The sequence below is a fragment of the Grus americana genome, chromosome 12, assembly GCF_028858705.1.
Source record: "Grus americana isolate bGruAme1 chromosome 12, bGruAme1.mat, whole genome shotgun sequence".
Lineage (NCBI taxonomy): Eukaryota > Metazoa > Chordata > Aves > Gruiformes > Gruidae > Grus > Grus americana.
Genome location: NC_072863.1, coordinates 8,505,701 through 8,520,217, shown reverse-complemented (window position 1 = coordinate 8,520,217; position 14,517 = coordinate 8,505,701). Strand labels below are relative to the sequence as shown.

At 39.6% G+C, this 14,517-nt stretch overlaps 1 protein-coding gene across 1 annotated transcript in view; it reads right to left on the bottom strand.

Moving 5' to 3' along the window:
- Positions 1-1,724: 1,724 nt before the first annotated feature.
- MAP7D3 (MAP7 domain containing 3) overlaps positions 1,725-14,517 on the bottom strand; it is a 45,827-nt gene continuing 33,034 nt past the window's right edge. The window contains exons 11-20 of the mRNA XM_054839005.1: positions 14,313-14,458; positions 13,811-13,941; positions 12,985-13,229; positions 8,263-8,398; positions 7,343-7,523; positions 6,101-6,205; positions 5,776-5,829; positions 4,884-4,977; positions 4,238-4,430; positions 1,725-2,934 (exon numbers count right to left, since the gene is read on the bottom strand). Of these exons, the coding sequence (XP_054694980.1) occupies positions 2,625-2,934; positions 4,238-4,430; positions 4,884-4,977; positions 5,776-5,829; positions 6,101-6,205; positions 7,343-7,523; positions 8,263-8,398; positions 12,985-13,229; positions 13,811-13,941; positions 14,313-14,458 (1,595 nt within the window). The 3' untranslated portion in view covers positions 1,725-2,624. The remainder of the gene's footprint in view (positions 2,935-4,237; positions 4,431-4,883; positions 4,978-5,775; positions 5,830-6,100; positions 6,206-7,342; positions 7,524-8,262; positions 8,399-12,984; positions 13,230-13,810; positions 13,942-14,312; positions 14,459-14,517) is intronic.

Below are 14,517 nucleotides of genomic sequence, written 5' to 3'. Positions count from 1 at the left end.
GTCTAAAACAGTTCTACTGTAGTCTGAACAGCAAACAGTGAGAGTAAGAAGGCTGAGGGTTTCCTATTGTATCTGCGCTGTCGAGGAAAGAACACGTTTAGTTCCAGCAAAACCATTTGCATTTAACCACTGAAAAGGCAGCTGCCATTTGGGTGATTCATTTGAGTTGAACTATCACTCAATGGTTTATAGCAGGATTTGAGACAGCTATGCTTTACAGTACTCACTTATCCAGTATATCTGTTACAGGAGACATAAGAACATGACTGCATTGTTACTTGTAGTAGCAATTTTCAGAAGATGCTTAGTTAATCTTTTCATGCTGTAAAAAGCAGGCGAGTTTAGGTTAAATAGATCACTTAATGCAGGCTTTAGGGGAAGGGAAATATATACGCAGCTTGCAGCCACTGTTATAAAGCCAGAACAGGAACACTTAGAATAATTAACATGAACAAAACATGACTTCAGTGGTCTAATACTGTTATGTACACAATAAAATAATACTTCCATGAGTGTAGATAAACTTAAATAAGTAAATCAAAAGGAAAACATTTTTAAAAGCATGACATGTTAAACTGCACTACATCAGACATATCTAGGTACTCAACATTTTTGTAATATATTAGTGCATTTGCTGTAAAATGTTTTGATGTTTGCCAATAGATTAAAACATATTAGTGATGGTACAACACTGCATTTTGAAATTGCCAATATTTTCATGTTAGAAAACGGAATTTTTCCTTCTCCATTCAAAATCGAAGATATTCCAGTTTTGCGTTTTTAAACAGCCCATGAACCACCAATAACAGCATTTGTCTAGAATGTTACAAAGGGAGTTCAACTTTAACACACACTGAATGAGTCTTTCAAGTCATCAAGTGCCATTTTAGGAATATGCAGAATCTGTCCAGTAGCTAACTGGGGAGCCTCCAGTGGCAAACTGCTGTTCATGATACTGATGTGAAAATAAAAAAAATTAAAAAAAAAAGACTCAAATAGGTTACTGTAAAGTCTGTAAAAGGGAAACAAGTGATATTTGAACAAGGAAATCTTATCTAACAATTAGCTAAAAGAATGTAAAAGGAACATCTGCACAATAGTTTCCCTGAAACGTTTCAAGGTGCAAATCTAGAAGTTTGTCATCCCTCCCCTGGTGTTTTTTTGCAAACTTGAAGATGGATAAAGGTAAACAAGCAGCTTTTCAAAACAAGGCCTTCGGTACTTGATAAAACACTGGATTACTGAAGTGCAATCAGATTATTTCCAGGTCTCTAGTGTTCACAGTTCTGTCCAAAGAGCAAAGAGAAGAAAACATTTAACCATCATAACTGTGTGTAGGCCACGTACGTCTATCATCGCTGTCAGAGCCTACATCCAGGGAGTGAGCACAGAGCCACTTGGTTACTTACGGTCCAAAATCAGCGCAGTAGCTTTTCCTTTTTTATATACAAATATCAGTTCTCAAAGTTACATATGTAATTCTTAAACCATATTATGTCTAACCATTTTCAAATTCAAAATTAAAAAGCAACACTTTATTCACTGCAAAGTTAATGCTTTTGATCAGAACAAAATGTGATCAGCAGCATCCCATTAAATCCTTCTATTCCCATGGCTCACTTAGTCATGGCCTCAAGGAAGGTCTCAGTAAGGCTGTTTGTCCATGGGACTAAAATTCACAAGACGCAGAGTGACAGAGGAGACTTAGGAAACAGTTCAGTCTAGAAAAGTGCTACACTTTAATCAAAAAAAGTGCTACACATCACTTAAAGAAAATGTGGAGAGCAAGTCTTGTTTTTTCCACTACCATTCATTTCAACTGTTCACGCAGTCATTTATCTCATGGAAAGAGATCTCCTGCTGTGAGTACGTCCATTTGGGGTTTAGCTCCAACACCAGAGACGTTTAGTCTTATCTAAACTAGCTTACTGAAGCCCCTCTGACACACTATGTGTACTGCATCAGGGTTTGGCTTCTCAAGTACATGTGGCTTCAGATGCAGCCCTGCTTATTTCAGAAAATTCAGAATATTGTGTGTGCAGCTTTATTACTCCTCCCAAAATGTAACACAACCATCTATGAAATTTAAGGTTGGTGGTACTCCCCTCAGTGAAGTGAAAGACTATGCTACAGTAAGTAGAGAGGACAGCTAATACCTTGCCAGAGCCTGAAGAGACCTTGTAAGACCATGCAGGTCAGCATCAAAAAGTTACAGAACATGCCTAGGAGTGGAAAGGTCTTGTCTGTAGAGTTACATCAGACACTTTTGAAACTGTTAGTATCTTCAAAAGTAACATGTGCCATTTAAGACATCTTAGAAGCCTAAAAATGCAACGGATGGCATTCTGTGCTGGTAGGAGATACAGAAGCTTCACAGGGGCTCAGCTGTGTCTTTGGAAGAGCCTTAATGTTGGGCCTTAGCTGCTGTCTAGAGTAAGTCCCTACAAAGGCATCACTTGGCGAGTCCTTTTGACAGAACGCAAGTTACAAGCAATGAAGAAAGCTTTCCCTCTCATCTACACATTGGAAAAAGTGCCTTCAAAGTAAGAAGCTGAAGTTAAGGCAAGGAGAGTAAAATGCAAGGAAGTTAATTATCTAGTCGGAGGAAGAGACAGACAGGGAAATCAGCTTGGATTACCTGATGAAGCGTCTATAGGTTTGGTCAATGTATTCACTGCACCATCTTCCTCAAAAGCCAATTTGGGACTAGAAGGTATTGTAGCAGCATCATTCAAGTTTTGATTACAGTTACCAGCAGAGATGCTGTCTGAGCTCAGTTTGGTTGACTTGGAATGTACTCCAATGTCGATAAACTCCTCAAAAGTCCATGAATCAGATTTTCCATTAAGATTCTGAGTAAGTCCAATTGTATGATCAGCTTCATTAACACCCAACTTCACTGAGTCATCGATAACCATTTCTTTTGCAGGATGGCTAGAAAAAGAAGAATGGATACTTGCATTACAATTTGTGGATGTTTAACCTTTAGATTCATTACAGGAGAGCCCATTAGCAGTCTGAGTACTTTGCAAAGCACTGAGTATCCTGAAGGGCATTCCCAGACAAGCCCCTCCAGCTGCCACACAGGATCTCCTCTCCAAGAGCCAATGGGGAAGAACGACTCACCAACATATACCAACTTTTTACCACACTAACAGCTCTCAGGTAAGGTCTGGCTCCAGAGACTTGATATAAGAAAGCAACAAGTTTAAAGCCTGAACCATTTCTTCACCGAAAGAGTGGTCAGGCATTGGAATAGGCTGCCCAGAGAGGTGGTGGAGTCACCATCCCTGGAAGTGTTCAAAAACCATGTAGACATGGCAATTTGGGACATGGTGTAGTAGACATGGTGGTGTTGGGTTGATGGTTGGACTTGATGATCTTAGAGGTCTTTTCCAACCTTAAAGATTCCATGATTAAAATCCTATTCTAGTAGCGTGCATTTTTCCTTTTTTCTTTCCAGTTAAGACTTTCAAAACACAAAATTGAGCGACAGAGGACTAGCACTATTTAAAACAGATTCAAAATCTAAACCCAAATCAGAGTGATCAATCTTCATTCATTCTTAAGAAACTCATGAAAATGTCTTTATATTCCATCACTGGAAGAATGAGAAGAATTTATCATCACTTTAAAAAAAGAGTTCACAATGTCATATCTAAATCATTAGCATTTAGATGAGCACATGGAACAAGCATGAGAGGACAGATTTTCCAGTAGTAGATGGAAATGCTTTATGTTCAAAAAGATAAAATTTGAAATACTAAAAAAAATTTCCCATTAAGAGAGGCTTTTGTGTTGTATCTGGTGTTTCAGCGCAACTGAAACTGTTCTAGAGCTTTCTGGAGGTTATTCTTCCTTTTCAGTGTTGTTCCCCTCCCTCTTGTTTAATGTTCTGTTAAGGAAAAGAACCACTAGCCATTTCAAGAGAAAAGATTTCAAGCTCATGCTGTTCTTTATGAGTAACACTAGTTGCTGGCTATGTGTCTCACTTAGCAAAGCCAGTACTGTTAACATGGTGCCATCTAAACAAACAATTCTCCTGAACTAACTGCCTCTGCATGAAGCAGTAAACTGACATGCCTGGAGCAAGCCAGAGAAATACCACAAAGCTAGCGGGGTGCAAAATTTGATGCAACGCTACATACAGCACTAAATTTAATTTAAACACAGAGAGGGATTTCTCCTGTGATGGATAACTGCTCTGACAGTAAAGCAGCCACGTACACAGACTCACCTGGAATCCTTTAATTCAGTAACAAGCAGAGACCCCTCGTCACTTTTCAAATCGCCTCCATTCATAAATACTTCACTGGCCTTCAACGCTGACACATCTTGTTCCTCAGACTCTGCAGAGATCAAGCTCTGCGCAGTCTCTAAACAACCCTCTGCCTTGACTTCCTGGGGTAAGTCAATGCCATTTAGCTTTCCTGAATGTAGGGGGAAAAAAGAAAGAAAGCGAGCTTCAGCAACAGAACTGTTATTCTAAATGAATAAAATACAAGTGCCAAAATGACCTTTCATAGCCAAAACTCAAGGCACTTGGCTTTGATAGAATAATTTCTCAATAGACAAGCTGCCTATAACAACATGAAATTTGTTTTCCATCTTTAAAAATACACCATCTTTAAAAATACACCTGTAAAATGAAAGCCTGCTGCCTGCATTTCACACTCAAATAATTTTTGCATTTAATCATTATGCCTGTCTCCTGCGTTATGGAACAGGCAATGATCTACTCTGTTCAAGCAGAGAGCCTCCCTGGCCTTTCTGGAATTGTGTCTCACACCATCCCAGTGTTAAGTGAGTAACATTTTTAACAATGCTTAAACCTCACTGAGACACTGACTGTCACTTAGACCTGACTCATCAAGTTTCCTTACCTGGTTGATCAGTCTTCTCAAGACCCAACTCTTCCTCCTCTTCAATATCCTCTCCCTCGATAGCCTCGGAGACAGACTTCCCTTCATTCTGCAACTGAATTGCCAGAGTGTTATTCAGAATAACTTGCTACTGTCTAGCGTTTCACAAATGGTTCAATCACAGCTCCCGTGCAGGACTACTATGTGCCCAGCAGGTAAGGCCACACTAGTCCAGAGGCTAACAGACAATCGGGTCACCCAGCAACACATGCTCTGCTGAGCCAGAGTCTGGAAACGAATGTGGGGACCCACTTCCATCTCCTACCTATGAACTATTCTGCAGTTCCTTCCCCCTCATTTTTCCAAGATGTGTGCCAAATATTGATTGATTTTTCAGCTATATAAAGAGTTGGGTCTTTGGATGTTCAGAGAAGACAGACTACTCCTCAATATAATATGCGTAATTTACCACAAACTTTAGGTCACTACATTAAGAGAAATACATCCTGTTTACTGTAGTGATCCAAGATGCATCCAAGATTTGCTTTAAGCAAACAGATGAAGCCAGGAATTTAAGTTTTCTGTGGAAAAATAGCCCCAGCAGAATGCGTATTTAAAAAAAAATAAAATCCATTACTAACCAGGGTTTTTTTAACCCATCTGCAAGCAATAACACCAGATCACATTATTTCTATATGCCTTGAACAAAAATGCATCAAAGACTTCTGGTCAGAACAAGCAAAGCAGAAGAATGTGTGCAATGGGAAGCTACTGAAAATTATTCTGGTGCACCAGACCTTTGCACTTCATGTGGAAGCCAGTTTGTGTAAGGGTAACAGAAGAAGAGAGGATACAAGGCAAAGCCTTCTCTGGGAAAGGCCTATTCTGTTGTTATACAGATCCAAACAAGTACCTTGGATTCATTTTGATCCGATTTTCGTGTTCTTTTCATTATTTCCTCAATTCTCTGTTAAAACAGGGAAAATATTTGCAATGACATACAGAGCTTTAAATTTTCATTTTATTTAATTTTATTTTATATTTTCATCAATCATAATATATTTTTATTTCATACATTTACTACTTTTTTCACCGTTTTTAAAGCTCACAAGCCAGAGCTGGCTTTTTTTAAAGAACACAGTACTATTTAAATACATCCAAGACAGTTTGCCCATTCGGTTTAACACCTCCACCACTACTTTAGGCTGAGAAACTTCTCTGCTTTCAAAACAGCATACCTTTTTCCTTTCAAGCCTTTCCTGCATATTTTGCTGCATAATTCTCTCTCTTTCCAGTCGCTGTCTTTCGGCCTCTTCTTGAGCTTTTGCTTCAGCTTCTTCTCTCTGAAAATAAAGAAAGAAGAGAGCACCCAGTGCACAACTCATTCCCAAGGGTTAAAAGCAGAGCTGTTACAGAGATTCTGATACAACACAGACAGGAACATCAGACAGTCACTATTTAATATTACCATACATTGCAGCTAAATGCCAATTACCCAGCTACTGACATGAAATATATATTACTATGACATTCAGAAACTGATCTGAAAAGAAAAATGATGTGTGTGGCTATATTGTCATTATGCCAAGGTTCTGGATGTTGTTGAGCTGCTCAGGGTTCAAACTATACTTCAGGTTGAAGATTTGTCTAGGAAGGATAATTTATAAAGTAACAAGACAGCAATTAAATTCTAAATGCAGCAAGGTTAACTTAAAAATCTTGGCAGTCAGGTATTACTACCAAGATACTTGGTGCTGAGCATCTTCTGTTCCTTCTACACTGGAAAATCTTTTCCAGTATGACTGGAAAGAAGACAGAAGCATAGTTAACACTCTGAATAATTGTTATAAACAAGCTTCTAAAGAAACACTCAGATATGTCAATGCTATCTGTAAGATACAGCTCTTCAAACACGAAGAAGTTCATTGTAAAACTGCTTTAATTTTCAAAATTAATTTCATTTAAAGAAAGTCCACTTTCTGAAAAACAGCTCCCTCCAGTTAGAAGGATGCCTTTGTAAAGGTACACGTATTAGCTGTGGAAGGCTATTTAGCAACCAGAAAAGCAGACGGGGAACCACTACCAATCTTTCTTTTAAAGGAATCAGAGCAAGCCAGATGGCTTTCCAGACAGACCACCTCCTTATAATCCACAGCAGTAAGCTGGTAAAGTGGGCTCAGTACAAATATTTTACATATCCAAAATACCATCCCAGGTGGCTCAAAAAAAAAAAAAAAAATCTGCTTCTGCCCCACACTTAAATTCATCAAATGTTGAAAAAAAAAAACCAACCCAACCCAACCCAAAACAAAAATCTCCCACATAGACTAGGGCAAGGAAAGGACTTCAAGACATTCTCAAATCCATCTCGGACAGGATGAACTGCTTTGCCTCATTCCTGATTTGTGAGGAATGTTCTGTGAAAGAAAATCAAAGACAACCCCCTCAAAAACACAGTTGGAGCCTACAGATAAGCAGACCTGGTGTTGAAGCTCTGCAAGTTTTTCCTGCTCTTCCTGTTCTCTGCGGATCCTCTCTTCTTCAGCTTGTCGTTGTTGTTCTTCATAAGCCAGTCTCTTTTCTTCCTCCTGTTTGCGGAGCTCCTCCTCCCGTCGTGCTTTTTCCTCAATTGCTCTCTTGGCCATTTCTTCTTCTCTGATTCTAGTGTTTCCAAGATACAGATTACCACCTGAATATTTATTTCTTTAAACCTGTGCATGCACAAGACAGACTAGGAAAGCAAGAAAATCCAATCACAGAATAACTGCTTAAAGCTAATTTCTGGTGTGGAATTACAAATGCCACCATCCAGACCCGTCAAAGGAAAAAGCAGAGTAACTTGGAAGAAGCTATCTATGAATACATAAATGTTCTTTGCTGATTAAGTCAAGGCCGAGGCAGGTTGCTCCAATAATGGAATGTTTGATTGAGAACTGGATTAAGTGACAACTATTCAATAAATGCCACTTGCATCCATGACATGAATGAAGCTTTCGGTCACTGTCAAACATAAATTTAGTTGGATTTTCGAAAAGCCTATTTCTTCTATAGTCCAAATTCCAGGTATTCTGGAGGTGTATGCTGTCAAATCATGTGGACGTACACAACAAATCTGATGGCACAGACAAGTGAGCCCTAACCTGGAATAAAGTTAGTCAGCACAAAGTTAATTATTTTTAACAACTGCTATGCAGTGAAGCAAATGTATAGCAATTTATCGCTTTGAATTACTTGGCTACAACATTTCTGATCCAGATTCAGGATCACTAATGTGAGACTTAAAGTACATCAAACCACTGACTGAGTTCATCAAAGGGAATTTTAATATACAGAGGTTGACTATTTCATGATAACCACACCCCATAACTGAAAGCATCCCTTCCTTCTCCTGAATTGTTACCTTTCCTCTTCCTGTCTCTGAATTCTTTCTTGGTCTTCACGCTCTCTTTGCTCCCGTGCTAGACGTCGTTTCTCTGCCAAAATTTTAGCAGCTTCTTCAGCTGTGGTGGTCCCTGCTACTGTTTTGCTACCTGATTCTGCAAAGGTTAAAAGAAATTGCTGTTAAAAACTCCCAGTAACCTAAAATTAAGAAAGACTTATCACTGTGAGATGAGATTTTTCTTTAGGCCAACTGACCCACTATCTTTTCATCAGTGCTTCATCACTCAGGAAGTACACCCTGTATCTAAAGGCCCACAAGAGCCAAAGGGGAGTGCTAAAGAGATGCAGAACCACGATATCTCACTGACACTGAAATAGTAACAACTTATTTAAACTACACTGATCCAGCCATATTCCAGATGATACAGTTAAAGGTATTCACCAATTACCATAGTACTTAAAAACATATTTTTAAAAAGACACATTTATTCTTTAACATTTAAAAACACTTAAAAGAAAATTGAAAAAGATACTGTTTTAGGAAATACACTTAACTTCCTTCTGATACAACTGAACGCACATGACCCTAATGAGGAAATAGTAATTTTTTTAATTTCTCTTATTTCATAACATTAACATTCATGCCTTGTATTTATTTTATCTTAGGGTGCAAATAATCACCATGTTATCTGGCCCTGAAGGCACATACTAATGACTTCAGTAATACCATATTTCTACACATTTTAGCAACAAATAAATTTCCCAATTTTCATGGCAATCGAAACAGCTCCAGCCACCAGGTTAGTGGATATTTGTACAGTCCTGCAGTTTGTTTCATGTCCTGCCTGGTGTTATGATCAGAGATACTATAAATTAAATATTGTCAATTTTATATATATTTTAATTATTATAAGTTATGAATTAACATTAGGGAAAAAACACCCTTGCCGTCTAGTTGCTCTCAATATATATTGAAAGAATTCTGATTTTTATCAGTTATTCCCACTCTCTAGAAATATTACTGTTTGAATGTGGCTAGAGATCATCTGAATATTCAGAGAATTAGCTGTTGGTGTCAGTAGAGCAAATAGTAGCATAATGTAAGTGAGGACCTGCCTTTCTTCTTTTTAGTATTTCACAAATCAACACATACATGTTTGCTTAACTATTATAAATTAACCTTCAAGCCAAGGTAATTTAATGAACAATGACATCAGGGTTTCATCAGTTATTTTGCTTCTGACCTAAAGACAAATTCATTCAAAACACAATGCTGTCATTAGGAACTTTAATACCTGAAAAGCTGCTTAAGCCCCATGGACACGTAATCACTACCTGCAGCTGTAGGGCATTACACAGAGTACACCCATAGCAGCTGAATCATGGCAGCATTTTGTGCACAGAAATTGTTCTTGCAGTCCCAGGAAAAACATGGAGTGCACTCACAGAAAAACTTTCTAAAATTTAGATATATCCAATGCTGAAAAAGCAGCACCTCCCCAGGACACACATTGCTTCTGATTTGGGCAAAAATGCAGTCATGGTGATACAAGAATCAGCCACAACACTTCCAAACTTGAACTCAGTCAAAAGTGGTTCTCCTCTTCCTCCCCCTCTTCCTTGAGCAGGAAAGATCAGTCCTTTGCAGTCATAAGAACCATTAGCAGGCTCCACCTACTTGAGACTTGCATGTACCAAATGCTTTTTTTCCTATATTCTGCAATTTTTTTATAAAGAAAAGGTGGGAGGTTTCATTCACTGTTGCCAGTATACAACCATGAAAAAATCAAAATGCCTCTCTTCTCCTCTACCACTTGAGTGTCTTGCCCGTTTAGACTAGTCACTTTTTACAGCAGAGGCCATCTTCTATTACGCACTTGCACAGTGAACAATGCAGCAGACTGGAATTTCAGTCCTATCAAAACTGGTTGACATGTAATGTCCAGTTCACTCTATTTTCCCCCCTCAGATATGGAAAGAGCAAGGGGCATAAAAACAAAAGAGAGGGTAAAAGATCTCAAGTCTATGGGGGATCCTCCCATGGCATTTTCACTTTTGAAGCTTTACCAATGTTTCCCATATGCTTAATTCAATACTGCCTTCATCTCCATGCACCCCTTGTGCAGTTTATTTCCATAGGGCAGGACGTGGCACTTCCAAACATGATTGCTAACATGCCTTAAGAAGATTCTTCCAGCGTTTTATACTCAGCCTCGTTTTTCTTGTACTCCCACTGTTGTTCCTGATAAGAACTGTCGTCTTCTCAAAGAACCTTTTTGTGATGGAAGGGGAAAGAGGGAAACAGGCAGGAGAAATGTCTCCGAACAATTGTAAAATGCAATAAAATACAGGACTGACAGCTGATCTGTTGGCCTTATTTAATTCTAGCCTGTGGCTTAAGAGCAAAGAGGCACTATTAAGATACCTGCAGCCATTACGAACACAGACTGCCTTTAGGCAGTTCCTCTTCAGCAATATTTGGTTGCCAGCTGAGTAGGAAGGATGTAGAAGATCTGCAACTTGTGAAGAGGTGGAAGTCGAACCTCCTCCTTTTCTCCCATTTATCTATTTTTTTTTTTTAAGGTAGCAGATTTGTGTAATATTCTTCTCTATGTGAGGAGAAGCTGGTGTCAGTTCCTAACAGTGGACTGTTATTGTCCTGTTTGACAGCAAGAACACAAACACACTTGTGTTGTAGTATTAGTTGGATGGAGGGAAGATTCCAACACGTTTCAAGGAAAGTCATTTATTCATAATTAATTTAGGAATCATATTCCAAAGCCTTCACTACCCAGATACAAAAAAGTGAGGCTCCATGGTAGTTTATTACCTATCAGCATGCATAAGGTGAGAGCTCATGAAGGAGCACTTCTTATGCTTTAAGTTGAAACAAGCCTTTTAATTCTTGGAGAAGCTGCGAAAGGCTGCTGCCAGAAATGACAACTGCTCCAAGTCACTGAAAAATAGAAAGTCATTTACTGCAGAACAATATATTTTAGCAGGAAGACACAAAAAACAAGACAAAAACTTGATTGCTGTTTGTCAGCAACAGGCAATCAAGTTTATTTTGAGGGAGAAGAGATGGTATAAAGATACAAGTGCACAAAGCCGAAATTAGGTTGAACCTACAAGACCTAGAGACTGATTTGCCGCATGCCGTTCACTGATGCACTTTGACTTCAGAAGCTGTCTGGAATACAGCATTGCCCCAACCCACAGGGTGAACAGATGTGTAAAATCAAAGTTGCCTTGAAAACTGACATCAACTTTTTAAGAACAAAGATTTTGCCTCACGGCCACTATTTCCTTATCTTGTACGTGTCAAAGAAAAGGAGCTTCACCCACAGCCATCGTGATCTGCTCCAAAGACAACTAGATTGGACATTATCAATAAACTAAAATGGAAACAAATAAACTGGGTTAATACAGTTCCAGAAGTCAGTGTGGAGAGGAGACAGGTGGGGCATCCAAGGAGCAAGGACAAGTGTTCTTGTTCCAGAACAACTGGAAGATACAGAAATAGGACATGTTGTTATGGAGGTTTCAACCAAGTGATGACATTGATTACAATTGATTACGCCCCTTCTAAGGCATGCAAGGCATTTATCGCAGTAATGTAGCACATCAAGGGATGGACATTCTGACTGCAAAGATGAATGACATGACACTGAAGATGGATGTGCAACTTCATACAGACATCCACACTGGACTACAACATCCAGGCTTCCTTCTACAGGAATATATGCTCAAAGAACTGTACCATAAATGAGTTCTTCAGGCGACTATTTCACATCCAACACTGGGTAGGATCAGGGAGAGCCTCAGAAATCACAGACAACTAAGCCAGCTGAGGAATGCACAACAGGAACTGTACATGCAGTAACGGTCATCAAGCATAGGTTCCCACTTACCTTGCATCTGAAGGATTTTCACCCTCAGTACTGCCCATTGGCTGCAGTTTAAACTCCAGAGATCCCTCCCTTTTCCTGTTAAGTTTCTCCTAAGTCCTTCTCCACAGAGAAGTGCCTGCCAGACCTCATCAGAAGCCTCTCCCAGATTCTGTTCTGGAGATGGCAGATGGCATTCTTCCAGTAAGAGGGACAGAGGCTGTGCTTATTTAGCACGATGAAAAGGACTGGGAGACTAATTGCTTATCCGGTATATGGCTCTCAATCTACCAAGATAACGTCTCAGTGTGACCCGTGAACTCACTGCTTTTTCCTGAGGCAGCAATGATTATACATTCACTGGAATCAAGACTGACGCAACTTTCTAGCTTTGTGAAAGCTGGCGCTCAGACTGTGATGGACTAATAGCTGATTTCTTCCTCCAAGCAGGTCCCTACACAAGCGATTTTAAGAACTACCAGCTGGACTGAAAGACCTTTGCATAGTTTAACTATTGACTTTGCAAAGCTAAACTAGTAGCTATCTCAGCCAGCGTGCCTGAAGTCCAAAAGGCAAACAGGATTTTTGCTTTTCCTAAAATTGCAGTACAAACAGTAATATTGAAAGCTCTGGACTTAAATGTTCAAGTCAAATAAACGGACTATTGCACTAAAATCCATACCCAAAAGTCACACAACGTAAAATTCTTGTATAAATAATCAGCAATGAACATCATCTGCTTTACAGTGCTCTACTCTCCAGTGGTCTGCCTCACAGATGAATTATTTCACCAGTCCTAGCACACACTGGAGATGTCTTGAATAAGAGTGCGTCAGTCACTGAGAAATACTCACCTTCTTTGGTCTTTGTGCTAGCTGCTACCGCATCCCTGTCCAAGGCTGGTGAAGCACCTTGTTCTTGTCCTGTTCCTTCTGTGCTCTTATCCTTTGGTTTGCTCTCTGCTTCAGTTTTCTTTTTGGTAATGTTTATAACACCTGGCGTGAGAGGTGGACGTTGGATGGGTGCCGGTTTAGAGACTGGAGTAGGAGATGGTGGCCTTTGTTTTGACACACTAGGTGAAGGTGGACGAGTCTTTTGTCTGTTGAAATAAAAAAATACTTTTCAGGGCTAACACCAAAAACCTCAAACATGCAAAACTGAGGATAGCAGTCTACTTTGTTTAGTTTACATTACGTACCTCACTTTTAAAAATAAATCCACGCACAAACTACTGGTGCCTTCCTCATAAAACTCAAATACAGGATTCCAAAATACCCTGGGCACCTGGACTTGCTACTTGTGGGCTAACATCAAAACAGGTCTGCTAGCACAGACCTCCATTTACTCCACATCAAGGATGAACCCTGTGATTCCAATCCAAGAAACTACGAAAATACAGGCAGATCATCTTATTCAGAAGCTTGCATACTTCCTGTCTGTTTTAGCGCACAGACTGGACAGAAAAGCAGGGTGTATTTTGTCTGCACAAAAGAGACAAAGGTTCAAGTAAGGGCTGCAGCCCCAGTGTGGAAAAGAGAAATAAGTTCAAAAGCAAAGTCCTTATGTGTATCAACATGGCATAGCGTAGGTCATCCATGTGCTAACAGCACGGTCGTCTGAGGCTGGAAGCAGCCTTCATTTTCTTCTGAATAAAAGAAGGTATTTAACCTAGACGCATACCTAATGGTAGAAGGTGATGGAGGACGCTTCACCAAATTAGCAGGAGAAGGGGATCTTCTACGGGCAGACACAGATGGCGAGGGAGGGCATCTTAAACCGGAACCTGGGGACGGTTTTTCTGTTTCTGATTTCTAAGATACATAAAAACAAAGTAATGCTCACTCTCTAGAATACTTTACAGACAAAGGAGCTGCTACCACAACAAACATACAACTTCTGAACAAGATGTAATTTATATTTCCTTTATGTTCCAAAATATAGACCCAGTCAATATGTTACCTAAATTAAACTTTGGGAACCATAAGCAGCAAACAGCATGCCTTTAAGATACCAGAGGGATCAAGGACCATAAAATCCCAATTTGATTTCAGTGCTGTGTTTTTCAAGCAAATGCTATTGAATGTTTCAATAAGCAAGTGAACTGTTGAAACAGGATCCCATCCCAAGCTGTTCCAACCTCCCCGCTTAATACAAACCTAACTCCTGTGGATCTTCAACAAACCTGGGTTGAATCTGGTGAACTTGCATCAGATGAAGATACAGAGGACTTCAACCTGTCGATGCTACGACTGCGCACGGGCACTTTAGGAGTTGGGACTGGGGAACTGATGGAACTGGCTGAAGCTGAACGAGGACAGAGGTGAGATTCTATAAAAGTTAGGAATTTGACAAGACAAAACAAGAACCAAGTGCACAGCGTAAGAACA